Consider the following 24,164-nt stretch of genomic DNA (forward strand, 5'->3'; position numbering starts at 1 on the left):
CCATTGTTTATTTCTGATGGAAGGAGTGTTTAGGTGTTAAACCTAATACTTTCTATTTATTTTATTTATTTATTTATTACGCATACTGGATTTTTATTCCTTGATGCAGGGAGCAAAACCATCTCCCAAAACAAAACACTTAAATACAATAAACATAATCAAACAAAATTGTACAATGATAAATAACAATTCAGTTGTAAAATAAATTATATAAAATTTACAAAATCAAATACAGTAATTAAATAAAGTTTAAAGTTCGGGAGCATCTGTCAATATAATACAAAATACCAAAAAATAGAAACCAAAATGGCAAATTGCTTACCTATAAATAGAAAAAAATTAGTATCGAAGACACAGCACTGACAGATGCTCCCAAACAGCACCAGCAACAAGGCTAGATTTATAGTAGAGGAATCACGCCCCCTAAAACAAAATTTTAACAGATTTTCTTAGAAAACAAAATACATTAAATTTATAACAAGGTTTCGATAAAATTTTAAGAAAAAAAGACCTGGTAAGAACTTCGCAACCAAAAATTTCTTTACGTAACACTTTAAGATGCCCACATTTAGCCAGAATATGCCAGGCATCCACAATTTCTTTCTCAACACAAAAGTTACACAATTCTCTCGAGTAATTATTTAAAAAGTTTAACGAATTACACCTAGCCTGTATAAATAAACACAAAATATTAAGGGAAACATCTTGATTATATAAAGAATTATCAAAAAACGTAACATTCAAATTCTTATACCAACAATTATATACGCTTTTATTTATTTTTTCATTTATATTATATAAAAAATTATCAAAAATGTTTACAAGGAGAAGAGACCAGTCCATTAGATCCAAATCATCATTAATAAAATTAATACCATGATTATTGCATGTATCAATAAGATAACGTGTCCAATCTATAGACTTTTTGTTAAGTATAAATTTCAGACAAACCTTACTCAGACGATAATCATCGAGCTTAGAAATTCTATTAATCCAATTTCTTATCCTACTAAATATTATAAGTTTTATAGGGGTCAAAGCACATTCCATCATAATTAAATAACCTGGTGTACAACGAGGTAAATAAAATAAGTTTTTAATAAATTCAGTCTGTATACCATCACCATTAGTCAGATTAAAACCCCAAATCTCTGAAGCATATAACAAAGAGGGCAAAACCACAGTTTTCAATAGACGTAAATAATCTCTCAGATTACGTAATTTGGCAGATCTCCCCAACTGAATGATTTTATTCATCAATAATCTGGCATGAGTTCTCTTATTAGTGTAATGCGTATGGAATAAACCATTAGACGAAAATGTAACACCCAAATATTTGTAATTGGAGACAACTTGAATTGGAGAACCCTTAAACCACCATTTATCTGCCCTCGCACTCTTACCTCCTCTTCGAAAAACAACAATCTTGGACTTATTCAAATTCAATTTCAAACCATTTTCATCTAAATAAATTGCGAATTTATCAATCAATCTTTGAAGTCCAATCACAGAGTCAGATAAAATTACAATATCGTCTGCATAAGCTAGTATTTTAATTTGGAAACTATCTATTTCTATACCATCACCAGAAGAATTAATAAAACCAAAGAGATCGTTCAAAAAAATACCAAACAAGATTGGACTCAAAATACAGCCCTGCTTAACACCAGTCTTAGAAAACATTAATGGCGAACAGTTCCCTCCAACTCTTACCATAAACGAGGAATTTTCATACAAAGCAACAAGTAAAGATATAAATTTATAACTGAAACCATAACGCAACATCTTAGACCACAGCAAGTTCCTACAAACTCTGTCAAACGCAGAAGATAAATCCACAAAAAAAGCATACACCTTCCTCCGTTTCCGTAAAAAAGTTTTCTGAATAACCGTGTACAAAACAAAAATATTATCCAATGTGGAATAACTAGCTCGGAATCCTGCCTGATTCTCATGCAATATATTATTAACTTCTAACCACCGAATCAGTCTTCTATACAAAATAATACAAAACAATTTCGAAACACAAGATGATAGCCATATACCTCTATAATTACCAGGAACATCCTTCCTACCATTCTTAAAAATCGGAATTAGAATACTCGTCTTCCAAGACTCCGGTATTATCCCAGTATCAAAAATCTTTGAAAAAGACACAAAATATGTGGTCTCAGAGTCTCAAAATTCCAAAATTCCATCAGGATCCCGTCAAAACCTGGCGCTTTATTTGGCTTATACCTCCTCAGAGCATCATTAAGCTCACCTGCACAAAGTTCATGGTCCAAAAGTTCATCATACCAATTCCTACAATAATTAAAAATAGAAAAATCAACAAAATAAGGGTCCAGGGAACCAAATAAATTAAAAAAGTGATGAAACCAATCATCAATAGATATAAAGCAGAAATTACAAGACTTAGTCCGCTTAACGTGTCGGAAATAATTCCAAAAAAGCCTATTATCTTTCCCGAAACAATTTTGAATTTTTCCAGCAAATAATTTTTTTTTCGCAATGCAAAATCGCTTCGCCAAACTTCGTAACATAACAAAACGCAAACGATCATTAGAATCATTACTCTTTGTAAAAGATCTCCAGGCTCTATTCCTAGTGCAAATTAACATCCTACAGTCCGAATCGAACCACGAAAAAGAATTCTTATGTCTCCTAATATTAAATCCACACTTACAAGCCAAATTAAAAAGAAGATTACTCAGGTCTTCCATTGAATCAAACCCATTCAAGATACATATTTCCTCCAAAGCCAACCTTAATTCATCCTTTCTAGTAACTGTAAAGCTCTAACATTTTTGCCATAATTTAGAGATCCTCCTCAGGAAAAAAAGGAAAACAATCAGTTGTATCATTCAACAAAGAATACCTGTTACGTTTAAAATAGAAATTCCAAACATTCAAAAAGATGTTCAATACGTGTTGTGATGCACAGTTTAAAGCATAAAAATAAATGAAAGGCATTTATTTATTTTTATTTTTATGTTTTCCTTAATCTGTCTAATGTTCTCTGAATTCTCTGTCAAATAATAAAACTGATGTTTTCCCCCTCCTGAGGAGAGCCTCTAAATTGTGGCAGAAAACATTAAGAGCTTTACAGTTATTTGCTGGAAATCACATATAGGTGTTAGTTTCACTATTGTACAGTTCCAGTTTTTATGTTTGCTGTTATTTACAAGTACACATATGCTTCAACAAGAGTTATGACAAACTTTCACTTCTCACCTGCCTGGTACTTCTGATGTAGTTCTCTACAGTTGGTTTCTTTCTCAGCAATATGGCAAAGGGAAAGCTTGTACTTTGGGTTTGTATTCCTTTCATAGCCCTAGATTTTCAGAAATTATTCAATTAACTATTTATAGGGAAGTTCCTACTTTGTAATGTCTCTTTAGGTGCTGAGGTTTATCCCAATTACAAGACCTTCACTTTCTTCACTATGGCAGATGTCCAACTTGGAGCAGACTGCAGTTTACAGAGGTCTCCCACAGTGCTGTGGTCTCCCACATTTTCAGCTTATCTAAATTTTCCTTTTCTTATAACAACAAAACAGACTCCATTCTTGTATCTCTTGATTATTTCATTATGACTATATTCCTCTTCAGAAAAAGCATCATCATACCCTCAAACCAGTTATCAATTTTTGGAAGTGTAATATGAAATAATGACAACTATTATGATTTTTTACTTAGCAAATGATTCTTTATCATTCTACTTTCAGCAGATGATAATTGGCATGCACATAAAGAAAAGGAGCAAATTTTAAATTGCTCCTTTTCTTTATGTAAAACAGTACATACTGAGAGCTGTATGTACTGTTCTATTTAGTACAGTCTTCTGTCACATATGAATGTTAGTTCTATCAAGCTTTATGTTCTTTAGATATTATTCTAAATCCTTAGAATAGCTTTTAGTGCTCTATCTAACCACAATTGGAACTATGCTTTCTACAGTCATTCAGCTTCAATTTGCAGGTTCTTTCTCTAATTGCTTCTCTTCCATCCTGTTGTTACCTGTCTATAATCCATCCCTTTTTTCCTATTAACATAATGTCTGGGTTTTATGAGTCAAATGTTTATCTGTTTGTATTTGAAAATCCCAAATATTTTTTTTTTCCTCTTCATTTTCTACAATTTTTAGTATTTTGTGATCATATCAAGTCTTGCTACACTAAAAGCAATAGTTTCTGCAAAGATTTTAGTGACTCATTGCTGCTATGTCATTCAAGATAATTGGTATGTATAATTTTCTTGCAACAGCTTACGATGTAGTCAATGGTCTTTTCACTCTCTTTGCATATACAGTACTTGGAATTATTATATAGGCTTTTAAATTGGTGTTTTAATTGCATTCATTACAGGTATCCCTTGTACAACATGGCATTTCTACAATACAGTTCAAGAATTGGAAATATCGCCCTTACAACAGTGAGAATTGGGGAAATCCCCCTTTACAATGTGGTTCAAGAATTGGAGACATCCTGTACAAAACATCACAATTTTTAAGTACAAACGCTGTCATTCAATATTTTTTTTTTATTTAAGCAAGCATGTGTGTTGTCTCTTATTTGCCCATAGATTTTAGAATATTGAAGTTTTCAATGTTATTTTATGCCTTTCACCCTTGTTTAATGAGAACTCGTGATAGTGCTCTAAATGAACTCAAAAGACTGTCGCTGTGTTTCGTTTTTGTACATTAAATTAAAAATTACTAAATAAAAAGATTAAATTTTTATAGATAGGCATATACAAACAAATGAAAATATCAGATTTTATGAAAAAAATAAAAAAAAATTAAGATGTTGCAGATATTTCATATTAAGGTCAATAAGAAAACTCATATGATGACATTTTGCCAAAAATAAAAAGTCCTCTTTTAACAGTGTTTAGCAGTGAAGAAAAAATTAATATTAATGTACAATACTTTTGATTGTGATTGTTAGTTAATTATTGATTGTTTTAATAAATGTATTTCTCTCAATTACAAAAAAGAATAGTATACTTTTGCTAACTTTTGGAATCAACCCTATTTTGTTTCTTATAGCACAGATTTACATAACACTGCATTTTTTTTTGGAACCTAACTATCATGTTATACAGGGACTATCTATATTAGTTCTTGTTCTTGTGTGTTTTCTTTCTTTAATGTCCCTTTTCTTAACCACATTGTGTTCTCTTACTGTCAACTTTTCCTTCAATGTTCTTAAGATACTAGTTATGAAAGATTTTATTTTTTCCCCCTTCTGTTGTCAACTGTTCTTTTTGGTATGTTTCCTTTGTTTCTTTTATTTTCGGCAATTTGGCATTTTTAACTTCTTTCAGTACTTCCTCTTCACTTATCTTTATGTATTCCAATAGACTTCCTTTTCTTTATCGACTTTTGTTTAATCTGCAGCAGTTCTCATCTCCCTTCACAATGCAAAAGATAAAATGATGACACTTTGTGGAATAAATGCACAATCGTCATTATTTTTTGAATATATCAGACTAAGTATTAATATTATTACTGGATAAATAACTAACTATAAGAATTTATAGGCTCAATTCCAATAAAGCAAGAAATCAAATTGAACGACAAACAAATTGGGAGAGAATGTTTTTTAAGTAGTATGAAGCTTTATTACAAATAATTGTAATTTAATAAGCAATAAAATAAAATATGTAAAATAATTAAGTTACTTTTCATTAACTCTTAGTATTACTAAAAATTTTAGTAAATAAAATATCAATGGTTGTAATTTTTAGATCATTTAATAGATGTCCTCTTTTGAAGGAGTAAAAATCATAATAGCTCAGAAAGATCCCTATTACCTCACAATGAAATATATGGAAATACCTTAATCATGCAACACAATTTTTTTATGAAAAAGTTTTTTTCAATAAAAATTTATTATAAAAATTTCAAGTTGAATGATTTTAAAAAAATTATTATGTAATATTAACAGGTATTAATTCATTAAGAAGCAGTAACTAATTTTTACAAATTTTTTGATAATTTTCAAAATATTGCTAGTCCTATAATACCAAGTATTTATTATAAACTAATTTTGGATTCAAGTGATTTTTGGATGTCATAATGTAGCTTGAACACTGTATTTTGATCAAATAAAGGAAATATACAAAAATATAAAATTAATAAATATAACAAATAACACTTTTGTCTCTTTTATAAACACTTCTTCAGCTACAACTAATTAAAACAAAAGAAAAATTTAAATGAATTTGAAATGAATAACGAAAACAAAAAGTATTTTGTATTTTATTTAAATTGTTCTGTTCAATTTTAATTAAATTTTTTCTGCTAAAATTGATTATTAACTGAAGAAATCTTAATGAAAGAGGCATGGACTTTTATTGTGTTTATTAGTTTTCTAATGTTTTTTTCACATTTTATTTAATTATAGATATTTAGTTTGCAACTTTTTGATGCAAGCCACTAGCAAAAATTAATAAGTAATATTCTAATCTAGCTGTTATTCATCACTATGCAAAACAGTAATTAAAAATATGATCTTTGAAATTTAATAAATAATCTCACTTTCAAAGGTCTTCAGATACTGTTACCTTGCCAAAAAAAAAAAAACTGAATAAAATGTAACATAATGATAAAACAATAAAATAAATGAAATGTTGTATATATCAATTCAACTGGAATGCATTGATAAGATGTACTGGCAGATAGCATAAAAAAATATTGATAGCCAGTATGTAGTACTAACAGTTAATCAGTAAAACAATTATTTGGTGTTCAGTCACCAAATATGCATACTGGCAGTAAACTTTTTAGAAAAAGATCACTAGTTACACTTAATAAGAGTATTTTTGAATTTTGATATTTTGGAAGGGGAAGAATCTCAGACTATGTACAGGTATACCTCGTCTTACGTCGGTAATTGGTTCCAGGAGAGGCGATGTAAGTCGAATTTACTTGTGTAGTTACGACGTAAATCGTAGTTTCAACTTACGTCGTAACTAAACGCTAATAATAGAGGAAATGCCAATAATGAGCACTTAAAGACCGCTAAATAAGATGACAACACAGAAACACAGATGTTTTCATGGTTCGTTCCCTAGGATTTATGACGATTATATTAACATTTATTGTAAATGTACATATTTTAATATGATTTTATGTGCTTTCAACGCTTTTCTAGTGATATTACGACTTCAATGTTTATGGCGGACGGATTTAAAGTCAAATAAACTGACTTAAACTTGATTTTTATTTTTCCATATACTTTTTTGACAAACGACGTATAATCGGGAACGACGTAACTCGAGGTATACCTGTATACTGATATTTGAAACCTATTATAGAGCATAAGTGTGGTTCAACAAAGAGATGATTAATTTTTATATTATTTGACTATTTAAACAAGTTTATGATATTTATAATATAAATATTTGTAAACTAATATATATTTATTTGAAAATAGCAGTTTTTTCACAAATGCTAGAAAGTCCAAGTAAATAACCTATTTAAACTGAAAGAAATTTTTTGACATGTCACTATTTTGTATTTTAATAATTTGATTGAAAAAATTATCAAATTCCAATAATATCAATTGCAGAGAATTTCATAAGAAATTAATAGGAAATATCATAAAAAGTACAGAAAAATTCATTTCAAGATACTTAAAAATGCAACACAATCAAATTTAGTAATTCTAAACAGATGCTAAAATACTTGTAAATAATAAGTTCTGGTTAATCTTTCTATAAAAACAATTATTTAGTTTCTGATAAATGATTTAAATGTCAGAAAATATATTGAGAAATAAATCAACTTTAAACTGAAGTGTTTCGTCAAACTTGCCAAAAACCCATTATAACCCTACTGTATTTTGAAAACAGAAAAACAGAGTTATTTTTGATATTTTCACTCTAGTGTTCATTGTAATGAAATAACTCAATGCAGAATATATTCATTCTTTAATTAGTTTAATAAACCTGATTATTTTATTTTTAAACTATTTCAAAAATATTCATGTAGCAATACAGTGTTTTATTGAAAGAAACAAATGTATTATGATTATTTGCTGACACATTGTAGACTATATATATAAAAGATGCATAGGTTTAGGTTGTTGACTTCTAATATAAACAATAGTAATTACTACAATAAATTAAGATTGGAAATTCTAAAATGAAACCATTAGTTTAAAAATAATATAAGAAATTGTTTTAGGAATCATATGGCATCTACTTTGAACTTTGTTATTTTAATATGATATATATTTATAATGTAATATTTATAATTATACATATACCTGATAAAAATTAATATTTAGGCAAACAAACAAAATTTATTTAATGAGAACAGTAATACCCTATTCACACTGTACATTTTAAGCAGGATTAAGATTTAAGCAGAATTAAGTTAAGTCGCATTGTCGAAAACAACATTAACTACTCGTTCACACTAGGTAATTAAAGCGAATTATTCGCTTAGCCCTCAAGTGGGTGTACTAAATATTACATTTTAAATAAAATCAAACTTTTGCTTATTTTTCATAAATCATCATAAATTAATTTATATTTAGTAATTTAAAATATAAATAACTTATTTAAAATGCATAAGACGTCAGTTAGGAATTATTAACATTTATTATCAGTGATGTCGTCGTTGGCAGCATGATTCTCTCAATGTTTATATCACTTTAGTGATAGAACTGTGATAAGAATGGATTTTTTGACAGAAATTTATATATATATATATATTTTCGTAAACAAGATATTTATATTATTATTTAAACTTCTTGTACCAAAGCAGCATATACATACTAACAGAGAAGAGTATCGTTTGTTCGAACATTTGTACCTGTACATCTGCTTCCACCATTATTTTTGAACTTGTGGCAGACCTCGTGGAAAGCTTGAAGCAACTTAACCTTCTTTGAGAAAGCGATTTAAGCTGAGCCGGTTGTTGGTAGTTAAACCGGTTTAACGTTAAGTCAGTTCTGTTCATATTTCATACCTTAAGCTGGCTTAGTCATTTAAGCTGGCTTAAAATGTACAGTGTGAATAGGGTATAACAGATACAAAGGTAAAAGTGTCTATTTGAAATTGCTTCCAGGTACAATGACATGGTAAAGATGCATTGAATATAATAGTAACTGATGACCTTTAGCAAACTAACACTATGGAGACTATCAAAAGCATTAACAATGGCTGTTTGAGGTCATCAGTTAATTTTGGAGCTTCATGTTAGACCTTATCTTTAACACAGCCTCCAAAAAAAATCAAGAGGGCTCAAATCCTCAAGCCAGAGAGTATGGAGGCCAGTGCTTGTTGTCAAGATAGTGATTTGGATAACCATTTGTTATGAATGTCGAAAAGATTGTATCAAAAACAACTCATGTTTTGTGAGGGGACATTATATCCTGTTGGAATCAATAATTGTCACCATACCTAATTCCTGAATCTTTGGGAAAATAATCCTCTGCAAAGGCCTTATATTAAGTTGAAGTCACAGTTCCTACTTTTGGACAGTTCCTGAATGTTGTGGCCCACTGGCAGAGCAATTCTGTGATGTTTTTATTCACTTTATAATAATAATAATAATGAACACAGAACCAATAACCAGTGTATATTATTGGTTCTGTGAGCATTATTAATATGCCAGTTATTGGTTCTGTGTGCATTAAGTATTTCAGTATGGTATGTTGTAATTCATTTTATAAAAATAAGTTGTCACAAGAATAATCCAGTCTTTGACAAAATATTGCTGTTTGCACGCTATACCTAAAATAACACCAAACTCTTTCAATTATTTACCCCTTTTTAATCACTATCTCTCTGGCAGACTACCAGTGCCACAACACAACTTCTGCGCACACAATTCAATTTCTTTTCTGTCTAAACAATAATTGTCACCCAGTATAGTAATAAAATTGGTAAGGAAAAGTCATGCTTACTAGCTGGAAGTTAAAATTTTGTCCTTGTTTAATTTATTGAAAAAGAATTATATGTTCATAAAATAAGAGAATGTATACTAAAGAATCATTTCAGAAAAACAAATTTTAATTATTGGATATTTAAAAACTATTATACATAATCACACAATTGAAATCAAAATGGCCAAATAATTTTTCATTCTTGCATTTCATAACTGCAATTTATTTCTTAAAATACTACTTTTTGTCTTTCCCTTGCCATTTTAATTATTTTTACTACTTTTTTTAATAAGTATTTAGATTACACAAATGATTTTTCATAGCTATAAAATATAAAAATTATTAAAAATAACTGCTTGATAATTGTTTTAATAACAAAATTCATATAAATGTAAACAATTGAAAAATATATAATATATAAAAATACTAGGGGTGAATTCCCTGGGCTTTCTTAGAATGCACCACATGCTTAAGAGAAAGTTTTGACTGTCAAATTTTTTTATATGAGAACAAATATGCCAATAATAATTTATTCTAATGTGTAAACTCTTTTATCATTTGTGTTTCTTTTTATATTGGCAGCTAGCAGCTAGTCGTTTTAAGTCAGAAGTGCTTGCAGAAACTTGATCACTTGCTTGTGTGAAAGTTTTCCACAGTAAACAAGTGCATGCACATGATGTCATTTGAAGCATTTAACACGGTCAGACTGTATCGAAAGCTTGCGATACTCAGTCAGCATATGTGTATTGTGTACAGGGGCAGATCTACATAGGGACTAATAGGGCTTAAGCCCTGGGCCCCAGTGTTAAGAGCCAACAAAAATTGAATTATCATCATAAATTTTTAATACTTTTTCATAATAATATATTTCACATATTTCATATGTAGATATAATGGGCTTTAAAATAGTCCATACTTTTTTATTCACACCAAATAACATTTATGCCTATTGTTTAATGCTAGAGATAGGCCTATTATTCTTATTATAACTTTCAGCATGCCTAAAAATTTTGGTCAGGATTTATCCCTGAAAAATACCATATATAAAAAAAGCAAATTAAATCTGTAAACTAATCTTATTCATCCTAAAAACTATGTAATAATAGACCAAATATCTCCCAGAAATCCAGAATTACCAGAAAACTGACTAGTATTGAATTTGGCAGGTTGTAGTACAGCCACAGTTTGCCATCTGGCCACTTTGTTTTGTTTTCTGACATATACATTGCACAATGCCAGTTTCAGTATGACTGTTATGGACTTTTTGGCATATGGTATATTAAAAACAGTTTTGTTCTTTACTTTCCATTGTTTATTTTATATTTTAAGTATATATATATAGGTTGTGTCCAGAAAATCCAGACTTCTCTAATCCTAAACTTGCCATATATTTGGGCCAATACTGCATTCATTATTTTATTATAATTAAAAATATATATATTAGCCTGTGTTTAAAATAGATTAATTAATAAACAATAACATAAACTGCAACTTTTTTCGACAAATATAAATTTATAATCTTCATTTGTAAAAAAATAAAATACACTTCATTTTTACTTGAACAAAATTCTTGGCTTGAAATTGTTTTTAATTCTAAAAATTATTTTCAAATTGTTAAAATATTACAAATTAAAAAAGTCATGAAAATAAGCAATTCACTATTTATAACTGATAATTAAAAATTGTGAATCTTATTAACTTAAATACATAGAATGGATGTCACATCAACCAGTGTACTGAATTAAGAGAAAAATTCAAATAAAAAGGCATTAATTTGTTTGAAAATCTATTTGATTCCATTCCTGCCCAAAGACAACGTTTATATATATGTCGAAAGCACTTGCAGAAAATAAAACATTTCTTAAAAAATGTTCTTTAATGCCTTTTTATGTGAATTTTTCTCTTAAATCAATTGTGAATCACTGTAAAATTGTTAGAATAGTACAAAAACCTTTTTTTATATAGTTTCAGTATTTATAAATTCATTTTCAATGTTGTCTGACAAATTCATTCTTCTTCATTAAGAATATTTATTGAATGATATGCTGTGATATGTTGAGTAGGCAGCAAAATTAAATACAAGCAATTAATTATTGTAACATCTTTTACAATGGTTGGCTACAATTATTAATCATATTTTAATTTTAATATATGTTTTCCATATCTGGTCTCAATTTTCATCTACCTAATTCCATTCTCAAGATTAATAAAGGACAGACACAGATGGATGACAGTGGGAATGTATAGGTCAACAATTTGAAAACTGCAGCCCAATAAACTAACATTTTAAAATGTTAATGAAATTACATTTTCAGATTTTGTTCTAAAAATTACTCTATCAAACTTTTCTCCCAATTTTATTTCAATTAAAAACTAAACTAAACATTCTTCTGCCTAATTTAAATATTTAGTATGGTAAAACGACTTTTGAATCGGTAAATAATATCAATTAAACTATTTTCTGTTAGATAACTGATACAAAACCAATAACGGTTGCATATTCAGATTAAAAATCTGAAATAAACTGCTGTGGTCACATACAATTCACCAACCGTAAGTAATATAGAGATATTTGTTTTCAATAGCATATTCTAATCTCAAATAAACGAATCTATCAAAATTAAAACAGTTGATACATTCATTTAGTTTAAAGAAATGTTTAAAAATGACAAAAAAAAGTTTTTTTTTTATTACAAAAGATTAAATACCTCTTTTATTTAAGGAAACGATTTTCTTCCTTGTGGGCCAAAATGATTCGAAAAAGTTTTCTAAACTTCTTTTTATTAATATTCTATAAATTCATTTCATAGTTAATACAACAAGTGAAAAAAATTGGTAAATAATATGAGATAATTCACATTTTAATTTACAAATTTTTTTCTCTTTTTTTTTAATCTATCACCTTCAACAAATCATTGTAATAAGCAATCATTTTATAAATTTCTATACTCAAAAAAACAATACACCATAAAATATTTCAATACAAACCTTGAAGACTATTATAAAAAACACAGTATATACAGTATTATATACCGTAGCCATATATTAACAAATGAATTAACAGTGCACTCCTTAAACACAGTAATAATTAAGAAAGCAATGTAATATATTATATAATAATAATAGTTTACTTTAATTAAAGAAATTAAATAAGTAAAATATGATTTCCTCGATTACTTTAAAACCCTTGAAAGCATTAGTATATATGCTAGATACTTCGCCCAATTTAGAAATAAGACGTTTTAACACGATATAAGCAATTAAAATGGTAAAATGTCTGCATTATTATTATTAAATGAAGGAAATTTTTAATACAAAATTTGAAATTGCGACACTTATCAAGGACGAATTAACTTTGTTATAAATTCTCTAATTATTCTACAACATAACGATAAAATATTATAAAGATCCGATGTAATAATATAACGTGCGCGAGGCATTTTATTTTTATTTGGAAAAGTCGTTTTATTTTCGAGAATAAACAAACTTTTTACCGTGAGACGAAATCTGCTTTCCTAACTCGTCCGCCATCTTGAACGTACGAGTGCATAATCTTGTCACCGGAGCAAGAATAGAATCGGAGAAATTTATTTTCGTATTCGGTATTCTGGCTGTGTTCTATTTACAAACTCTAAGCGTGGAGTCTTTTAATTCGGTAAAATATAAGACGGTTTATACTATTAATATAAATATGTTCGAACATAAAGTTTATGAAAACGATCAAATACTTTTTTTCATCATTAGATGGCGGTAGGATCATTTATCTTTCGAAATGGAATTTTATTCGGGAGGGTTTTTCACTTTTGTATCGAGAAAGTTTCCTCGAAACAAGTTGTGGTGGAATTAATTGAAATTAAATCGACAGATAAAAATATGTAAATGATGTAGAATACCTTAATAAAGTGATAAATTAAAAATCTAAAATTTATCCTCAACATTTTTTTTTAAATTTATAATAAATAAAAATTCAAATATAGTTAAAAAGTCAGGTGAAGGCCACAGACCCCTTCTTGGAATGTATTTAAATGTATAAAATAAAATTACAAGGAAACTAGTTATATAGTTAAATACATTTATTAAAATTTAAAAAAAAACTCATGCGATATATGTAGTAATATATTTGTTTCTTTTTTAATCTAATAATTAACAATTTCACACAAAATTAAAATAATAAGTTTTAAATCTTCATTTTTATCTCTCCAAGCCCATGGATCTCTGAAAATTTCCTACGGATCCCCAAGAGATCCGTGGATCGTTGGGCTAAATTATTAAATAACCTTATATTCAAGAGATGATAGTTTTCAGATTTTAAAACTTAATGAAGAAACAATTGGTCGTTTAAATATATATTTTATTTATTAAAACTGATATCTATATAGCATAATATATATATATATATATATATATATATATATATATATATATCAAACAATTATGATCTGGAATATTTATTCCAGTTGTTCTTGCATACTTTGGATTAAATCACAGTTTATTTGTATGAAAATACTTTATAAATTATGCCTGATCGCTACGACATTTTAAACAATACAGGACATCCGATATACCATATTCTATATGAAATGTCAGCTTTTGAATAAGGGTGACTGTTCTTGTCACGTTTTCACAAAATTTATTACGTCATGGGACATCAATAAAATATCGTAGTTATTCCTGAGTATATAAATGTTATTTCATTTTTAATTGGTTGGAAATAATGATTGTAAAACTTGGCTTATTAAAAAAAGAAAAAAAAAACTATAAATCGATTGATTTATTACTCTTTGGCTCTAAATGGTTGTTTAATGGTTTAAAATATATAGGCCTAGGTCTATTATATTCTTTATAAAGAAAATTGCAAAAGATGAATTTCAGTTTTATTCAGGTTAAATCATTTAGCTTGTTTTTATCAGTAACCTATTTGCCAAATTACTATTGTGTTGCTTTTAAAAAGTAAACCTGTTTAGCAATCACGATTTTTGGTTTATCTTATTAAAATGATTTCTTCTCGTGTAACCCATATAAAAATATGAATTACAATTGTTGAAGTGTATATAATCTTCATACGATAAGACAATATAATTATGTATTTCAGGTCCGATGTAAAAAAAAAATGATAGGATCTTCTGTAATCTGTTCCTGATTAGATTTAAGATAATAGTGCCCAAAACATTAAAAATTAAATGTTATGATATTGTGTGATATTTTTTTATACTTTAAAAGTTTCAAAAATAAATAAATAAAATCGTATTTTATTATATTTTCATAATAAAAATGTAAATATTTTATAGCGCATATTATATATAATTGATATATATATGTTTTTATCCTATTCTAGCCATTTTACATTTTGTATTATGCGTCGACAAGGAAAATCTAGATTAATTCCTTAAATTTTAATAAGTTACGAAGCATTTAACACGATATGGTAATATTTAATGCGTTAAAGACAATTTAATATCAATTAAAGTTTCATAAAATTATTTATTTTCGAGTAGAGGAACATAAATGATGGATATGATTATTATTTAAATGATGCTATATGAAATGAGAAACAAATAGTAGTTTCCAAATATATTTCTTGAAGTTATTCTTTTAATTAAATAATAATAATAAAGAAAATAAATTGGAATTTTATACATAATATAATAACTTAAATCTCCTAAAAACTGAATATTTTATCTGATACCTTCAAAAAAAATTCAATAATCCGTAACTGTAGATTAATGTCAGTTTTGAATCTAATCTGACCGTGAACGTAAGTATCATTCGGCATGGTCGAACAACCGTTTAGTTTTTAAAACAATAAAAAGTTGGCCAAAAAAAAAAAAAATATATATATATATATATATATTCTTCTCTCCGATAACCCAAGCGATTCCTGAATATCAAGAATCTACATTCTTTTCTAAACAATTTAAAAAACATTGCTACACCATACTAAAATGTCAATTCATCTTTACGACTGCATTCATTATCGTTCTTCGAATATTGACCTTCGACTGTTATGGTTGAATTTCACCCCCCGTCAGTGTTTACCCATAGTGAATTGTCTTTGACTGACTGACGACGATAAATGCGGGCAAACGTATTTTGATATGTAGAATATTGTTTGTTATTGATAACAAAAAATATGAATTTAATTTATTAAAATATTAGGATAAAAATGCTTTAAAATGAAGGAAGAAATTTATGTCTATTCCATTCCTCATTATTCTTAAATATATTATATCCATAACGGTTAATCAAATAAATTATGATATATACATATACATAATACATAGAAATAAAAAAGGAAATTTATATGATTAAAAACGTGTCAATAATATTAAAATCGTTTAAAAACAGTCTTTAAAAAAGTATAAGAAGAAATAGTGAAAATATGACATTTATTTCTTTATTAAATTATTTCTGACATCTTTAAACAATTTCTGTAGTAACGCAAATATTATTTAAAAATAATTGAAAAACGAGATTTATTCTTCTTCTTTTCTTTAAACAGATTGATTCTGTATAATGTTTAACTTATCAATAGAAAAGCGTCGATTAACTATATTTAGTCTGTATGATATTTCTTCGTCTACATAAACAATTTTTTTTCTTTTTTTTAATTTTGACTTTTAAGATGTGAGGTTTCAGTCCCGCTTAGCGCATTAATTGGATAACGTATTAATATCCAGCTGAATGATTTTTTTAAAAAAGAATGAAAGACGTTATTAAAACGTTTATAATATTTTTGTGGTTAGATTGCATTATTATTAATGTATTAAATTTGTGAGTTTGAGATCATGCAATTTCTTTAGTATTTCATCCAAATTATACTTTTAGGTCTCTCATAAGAGGATTAATGGATCGTTTCAATCGGGCATCTTATTTATGGAAGCATAAAAAGACTTACAAATTTTTCATTCCGTAGCATTTCTTGGGTATTAAGAAATAAAATTATCAAATTTTATTATTTAGAAAGTATAATTAATCTATATTTTTATTATCATATTTTAAAAATACTAATTTTTTTTTTTATTCCATAAAAGCATTTTTCAATTACATCGATCATGAGAAAACCAAAAAGCTTTCTAACGAATGTTTCGAAATTTACGAACTGAAGCTTTCGTGTAAACGTCACACAACAACAAAACATAAACACTATATAATTTCATTTATTAAATATCTTAATTCCAAAATGGATTAAATTAATCAAATTTAGACTTAAAGTAGTTTAGTTTTATTTGATTTAAATATTACTTCAAAATATATCTAAATGTTAACCTTTGTGGAAATTTCAACATAAATTAAGAATAATATTATATATACAATCAAGTCTGAATAATGGCTATTCACTGATGTGAATATTAAAAAAATAATAATAATAAAAAAATGGTTACTACTGTTTAGAGGTGGTTCCACTGCTTATAAAATGTATGATTTTAATTTTTACTTAAAATTTTATTGTTTTAACATCACTATTATTGTTTCTCTGTTCTGTTTTCCAGAGATAATATGATATTTGATGTAAAATTATCGTTATGTAATCGTAAATAAAGAAATATTCTCTAATATCGATTGCAAGTTTCTATTTCTTTTATCTTGATACGTTTTGTCCTAGATTTTTTCTATTTATCAACCTAAATTTTATGTTATAAAATGTAGTTAGTACATAAAAATAAAGGAAGTAAATTGTGCAACTTAAACTAGACAGGTTAAATTGAGTAAAATAATAAAATTTTATAAGAAATATTTAATGAAAAATAAGAGAATGATATTATTATATTATAAAATTTCAATTTTAATAGTTAAGCTTAAAAAAATATAATAAATATAATAAAATATTTACATTTAAAAAAATAAAAACTAAATTTTAAATCTAATTACCCTTTAAATATTTTATTTTATATAAATTACTTTAATTATATAGTAAAAGCTTGTAAATATGTTTATTATTTTTTTATTCTAAGAAAAAAAATTCTAACAAGTAATTAAGTTATGTCATAAATCATTTTTATGGATCATTTGATTGAGGAAAAAAATATATGAATGTAGAAGCATACTTAACTAGGAAAGTGTTGTCTACAACAATAAAATTTTTTCTTAAAATATTTAATATATAAGATCAATTCTAATAAAATGCTTCGTTGGTCATGCTGATTTTGCACATAATTATTAACTGTTAAAATACTTACTCTTATTGTATTTGGCTTCGAATTTTTGATTAAATTTTAATATTAATTAAGAAAATAATTGAAACTTTTCCTTAAACAGAATAATGAAACTTCCTTTATATTTGTCTATAAATAATGATAATGTGGTATTGTGACTAGAAAAACCTTTGGCAATCTTTACTATTAATAATATTTATCTAATGCATTTGTATTGTTTCTGAATCATTATCTGTATAACGTGCTTAAACAATACAAATATCTAATCTAAAAAAAAAAATAAATAAAAATGCACAAAATTTCCGATCAATATCCGAAATAATTCAACAGTCATTTATGAAATTATTGTATGTGGTGCCATCTGTTGTTTTTAATATTAATTAAATTAAAAAATAACTTGAATAATTCATATGTGAATATTAAAAAACTGGTTGTTATCAGTATTTTATAATATATTTCGTAATATTTCAAACAAATTTAAGAAAAAGCAGTTTATAACACGTAAAACTTGGCAATTGTCGTAACGTAATTTGAAATATATTGTTTAAGCTTTTGCACTATTAGATTAATTAATTAGATAAAATGCTAGTTTTACATAAATCAAATTAATGAAAAAATAACAATATTTAGATTTGCTTTAAGCATCTATCTGTTATTATAGTTGAAATTCAATCACAATTATTATTAAAGTTAAAAATTGAATTTAATTAATTTAAAGAATGAAATATATGCGTATAAGAGTGAAAATTTCAGAAAAAAATTCTCAATTTTCATAAATGGATAGTTAAAGGGCATTCCCCCTTCATAATATCGAGCGCCGATCATTCAGATTGTGCTGGCGTCAACCAATTATTGTCTGTTAATAGGCTGACGCAACATTCCCACATTGACAAAAGTCGTGGGAAAGCGTCGATTCGGCTTACAAACACAAAACAAAGCTTTCTTGGAAATTTATTCCTGTTCGGGATTGGTTGTTTCAATCGCCAGTTATTATCCAATTAAGTTTTATTCATAAATGTCACCGGGGTAATAGTTAGTTAAATTGTTCACGTAACAAACTGGATCCTTCATTAACTTGAAGCATCGGCTATGCGGTGACTGTAAACATTAATTCGTAACTTTCTATTATTTATTATTATATTTATGGGTCTATTTTTACTTTGAATTAAAAAAAAAAAATGTAGAAACGCGATAATAAACTTTTGGAAAAATTGACTCTACCTTTGAAATTTTATATTTGAACGAAGAAATCACATTGCAATTTTCTAAAAAGTATTAATTAAAATATATATCAAAATATGTATTATTTTTAGTGATTATTTGTGGATATATTTTAAAATATTTTTATTGAAGTATTTAAAAATATAAATCTTTAAAATTCGCTAAATGTTTTGTAAACGAAATATAAATTAACTTTAAATTTCACTTTTCGTTGTTGAAACTTTAAAATTAAATCTAATTTTAAAATAAAATTCATTAATCAATAGATTTTCAAGAAATTTATGCAAAAATGTTTGAAAAATTTTAAGTGAATTTCAATATTTTTTTTCATTATTTCAATAACGAATGCTTTATAAATTAAACGTGATATACATTTCCTATATATTATCTCCAAATTCTTTTAAAGTAATTTTTAAAAAAATTAATTGAAACAATGATGTTCAAACTATTATTTAAAATTAATAAATTAAATAGTACATATATAAATGTACTATTAAATCTTTGCTATTATCAAAACATATATATGTTAATAATATAATAATAATTCTTAATAATAATAATAATAATAATAATAAGGATTCATGATTGCCATACAGGATCAGGTCATAAATACTAAAAACTACAGAAAACACATACTCAAAGATGCAACACTCACAAATGACACATGCAGAAAATGTCACATTATGCCAGAAACTATACAACACATCACCTCTGGTTGCAAGCTCTTGGCACAGACAGATTATTTACACAGACATAATCAAGTAGCAAATATAATACACCAAGAGCTTGCAAAGAAACACAAATTAGTAGACATCCACAAACCATACTATAAATACATTCCACAGACAGTATTGGAAAACAACACGCACAAAATGTACTACGACAGAGCCATAATCACAGATAAAACAATTTACCACAACAGACCAGACATCACACTCATTGACAAACACAATAAAATCACATACATTATAGACATATCCATTCCAAACACTCACAATATACAAAACGCATGCACTGAAAAAATTAGCAAGTACACAGAACTCGCCCAGGAAATAAGGCATCTGTGGAGGATGGATAAGGTGCTTATTGTACCTGTTGTTCTCTCCTCTACAGGTGTCATACCACACACACTACACAAAAGCCTGGGCACATTACAATTGAATAGAAACACATACATCACACTACAGAAGGCCACTATATTGAATACATGTCATATTGTGAGAAAATTCCTGAATACAGACACACACACTGATACACTTCTTTAATTTCTGTTTTGGTTACTATGCCTTGACTTTGGTCCGGCATAGTACACAGCCACCGGTGTTAACCGAGTATATCTCACTTAACCCAACAAAATAATAATAATAGAAAAAAACGAAAGTAGACAAGAATAAACTGATATCATTAGGATAAAATTTATCTTTTATCATATCATTTGATATTTTCGAACGATCTCTGAACTAGAAATTTATTTTCTATCTTATCTATGGTTACATAAGTAATTTTATTTTATTTAAATATGAATAATAACGATTCCACTAAAGTAATTATTGTACTTAATTCATTGCTTCAACTTTATTTAATATAATTGAATATCTAGATTTTGTATCACTTGTATTACTGAATATTGCATGCATTTAACTTATTCCCTCCTTGAAACGAGTTTTATATTTTTTTTTAAAAAATTCATTGTTCTTTAATTTAATTATAAATAATGAATTACAGCTCAAAATTAATATGTTATATTTTTAATTGAATGACGTTTCTGAAGGAATGGAATGGATTTGACTAAACAGAATAAGGCATTTATTAATTACGCGATCGTCTTAATATTGCTTATTGGGTCAATCAATATGTTTGAGAAAGAAAGAAGAAGCATTACACGAATAATCCATGAAAAAATCACAAGTATCATGTTTTGTTCATCTTTCAAAACAGTTCCCTAGCCAATATTTCTGAGGTTTTTTCCCTGTATTTCAGCCTGCTGTCCTCATTATTCCGTATTGTGGTTAATCCTCGATTCATTAATTGCCGGCTCTTCGTCTAAAACATATTCTAATATGGATTCATATTAGAGCATCCTTAATCCACAATTAATTCCCTATAGATATTTATATGTGAAACATGAAATCCTATCTTCTGTTTCGATTTGTTATTAGCATTATGTGTTAAGTTCGAAAAATTCTTATTTTTCCATGTTTATTGTGAGAGGATTTATTATTGATTCAAGTCTAATTGCTCGATACGACTACAAATAAATAGTTGCAAACTCATAAGTAGATAAACTTCAATATTTCTTATAATCATAACTCTAACTTAATAAAGAGTAGAATGATTTTTAACACAAAATTTAAGTAATTCTCATTAATCATATATTTAATTAATCTATTAAATTTCATATTTTATACATTTACCATTTTCCATATTTATATTATTAGTACCTTTCTAGATATTTTTATCACCAAATTTATCTAATAATAATTTAAAATATTTTCAATTATAAAATAATTATTTAAAATTTAAAATTAATGAGATTATTTTGTCAAATGACTCGACATTAATGTTAACTTTATTTATCCTGTAATTATGATGACAAATTTCATATCTCGTTTCTGATAAATTTTCCATAATAGATATATTACGTTCATTATTCTGATAACCGAGAACACAAATTATATGTTGTAATTTAAAATGGTCTTATTATATTTATTTTATTAAATACGTCATTATTTAATTAATAAAATTATATCTTAATTTTGTTAATAATATATATCTGTTTATTATTTTATAATTTTGGGTTCGATTTAATTAGAAGTAAAATTAATATCATGCATTAATATCTTACTTTCGTTATTATATACCTTTCTAAATAGTGGTTATAATTTTTATTTTGTAACTTAATTTATTTATAATTTATGAAAATAGTTCTCGGTTTTATCTTATGACTTAAAAATATAAATATTAAAGTAAATTTTGGCTATTTATCTTGAATGGATTTTGGTATTTTTATTTTTGTTATTGATCAATAATTCACTGAAAATATTCATTAAATATTCTGTAGTTTTTCTTCTGTGGTTTTTTTTTGGTATTTTCTATATAGGCGTCTAAAAGATAAAAAACTCAAAAAAATACTAATAATGAAGCAGTAATTCATTTATTTCACAGTAACAGTGAGACAAATTCATTAGAAATTGTAAGAATGTCTGGGAGTCTGGTCTAAGATAAAGAGATTTCATCACTTTACAGGGAACGAAGATTAAGTGTATTCAGTAATTTAATATATTTTTATAAATATTACTTTAATATACTTATCATATTTATTTTTGTAACGCCTTCTTGTCGCGTTAATAAGACTGAATTACCTATTCTGCAAGCATACGAAAAATATTAAGAAAATTAAACCTCTTTCCTCTCTGAAAATGCTTCAAGTTCTATTATTTGATGAGAGATTTTTTTTTTTAAACTAATATTTTAGAAATTAAAATTCATCATTTAAAATTCGATTCAAAATAAAAAATCATTACATCTAGATGAAATGTTGAAAAATAAATATTCAAACAATATGCAAAATAATCAGATTTGAATAATTATATTAAATAAAACGAATTAAACGTTAATAAATTATTTTATAAACTTACTTAGCATCAAACTGTTTTGGTAGTGGTATTTGTAATCATTATTGTTATTAGATCTAATTTAATGTAAATTCTTGTTTAACAGTAATCATAATTTAAACTGTTGCAATTAATTTAGAAAATTATATAGATCATTTTAATTTTATCTAACCTAATTAATATGATTATAAAAATTTAACATTAAAACTTGATAATTCTGTTTAATTTTAGCTTTTTTATACAATTAATATAAATTATTATATTAGAAAAAATTATTTAACTTTATTCGAATAATGCGAATATATCTTCTTTTTTTTCGAAAGAATAAATAAATTAGAAAATGCAAATATTTTAATATTAATAATAAACTCTCAAAAATAGAAATTATAAAAGCTGTTTTCAAAATTAAAAGCATTATTTTCAACAAGAACAGGTCTAACTTTGCTATATGTTATCCCGATTAAAGTAGATAATATCGAATTTCAGATGTTAAAAAATTGCTTTTTTTTTTATCTGAAAGGGCGTCAAAATAAACTAAGAATAAATTATTATATAATATATATTATAGAATAGAATATTATAAGAATACTACAGCTAATTTTAAATCATTTGAGAAAATTCACTTACCTTTTAGAAATTCTCTATTTTATAGTAATAAAATATTATTTTTATTCACGCTAAATTTCGCATCGTACAGTACTATGCTATAACATAATTAACATAAAGCGTAGTCTGTATTTTATATCACTAACGTTAATATTAAAACACAACTCCTATTTGAGAGATAAATTAACGGGTGATAATTCGTCAACAAAATAATATATCCCGATTATAAAATTAGATTAGATTAGCCTATCTTTGCGGCAAAGTATATTAAATATTATATTATATTTAGCATATTTTTAAAATAGATTTAAAATATAGATTTAACTAAAGTGTAATTAATCTTATATTTAGTAGTAGACCCATAAAAAATTCTAAGTATTCTGATGTGAAATAAGTTTTTTTAAACTGTTAGAATATTTTTACAGTAGAGCATCGATTATCCGACTTAATTAGGGACTGGGGTTGGTCGGATAACTGAAAAGTCGGATAACCGAAGAGTATGAAAAAATACATTATTAGTATAGTGTATTAGGCCTGGTTTAAATACTAGCCTCCCTTTCATGGTCGAGCCAGTGCTGCCAGCTAAAACATGCAAAAATTTAACAAAAATAATATTAAAGTAGCCAAGACATAACCAAATATTGTAGCACCACATCACTAGCGGACATT

General features: G+C 26.4%; 1 protein-coding gene across 2 annotated transcripts in view; it reads right to left on the minus strand.

Moving 5' to 3' along the window:
• The window catches only part of atl (atlastin GTPase), a 78,641-nt gene extending 55,023 nt beyond the window's left edge, over nucleotides 1–23,618 (minus strand). Inside the window, exon 1 of one of the 2 annotated variants that reach the window (XM_067274851.1) lies at nucleotides 23,517–23,618. Coding sequence is in view for 1 of the 2 variants with exons in the window: in XM_067274850.1 (XP_067130951.1) it covers nucleotides 13,396–13,432 (37 nt within the window). In the remaining variant the exon portion in view is untranslated. Of the gene's footprint in view, nucleotides 1–13,395; nucleotides 13,614–23,516 lie in introns of those variants that run through there. The other variant, XM_067274850.1, reaches the window with a different exon arrangement.
• Between the last annotated feature and the right edge of the window lie 546 nt (nucleotides 23,619–24,164).

Source organism: Centruroides vittatus, unplaced genomic scaffold (assembly GCF_030686945.1).
Source record: "Centruroides vittatus isolate TY-2023 unplaced genomic scaffold, ASM3068694v2 contig_564, whole genome shotgun sequence".
NCBI lineage: Eukaryota > Metazoa > Arthropoda > Arachnida > Scorpiones > Buthidae > Centruroides > Centruroides vittatus.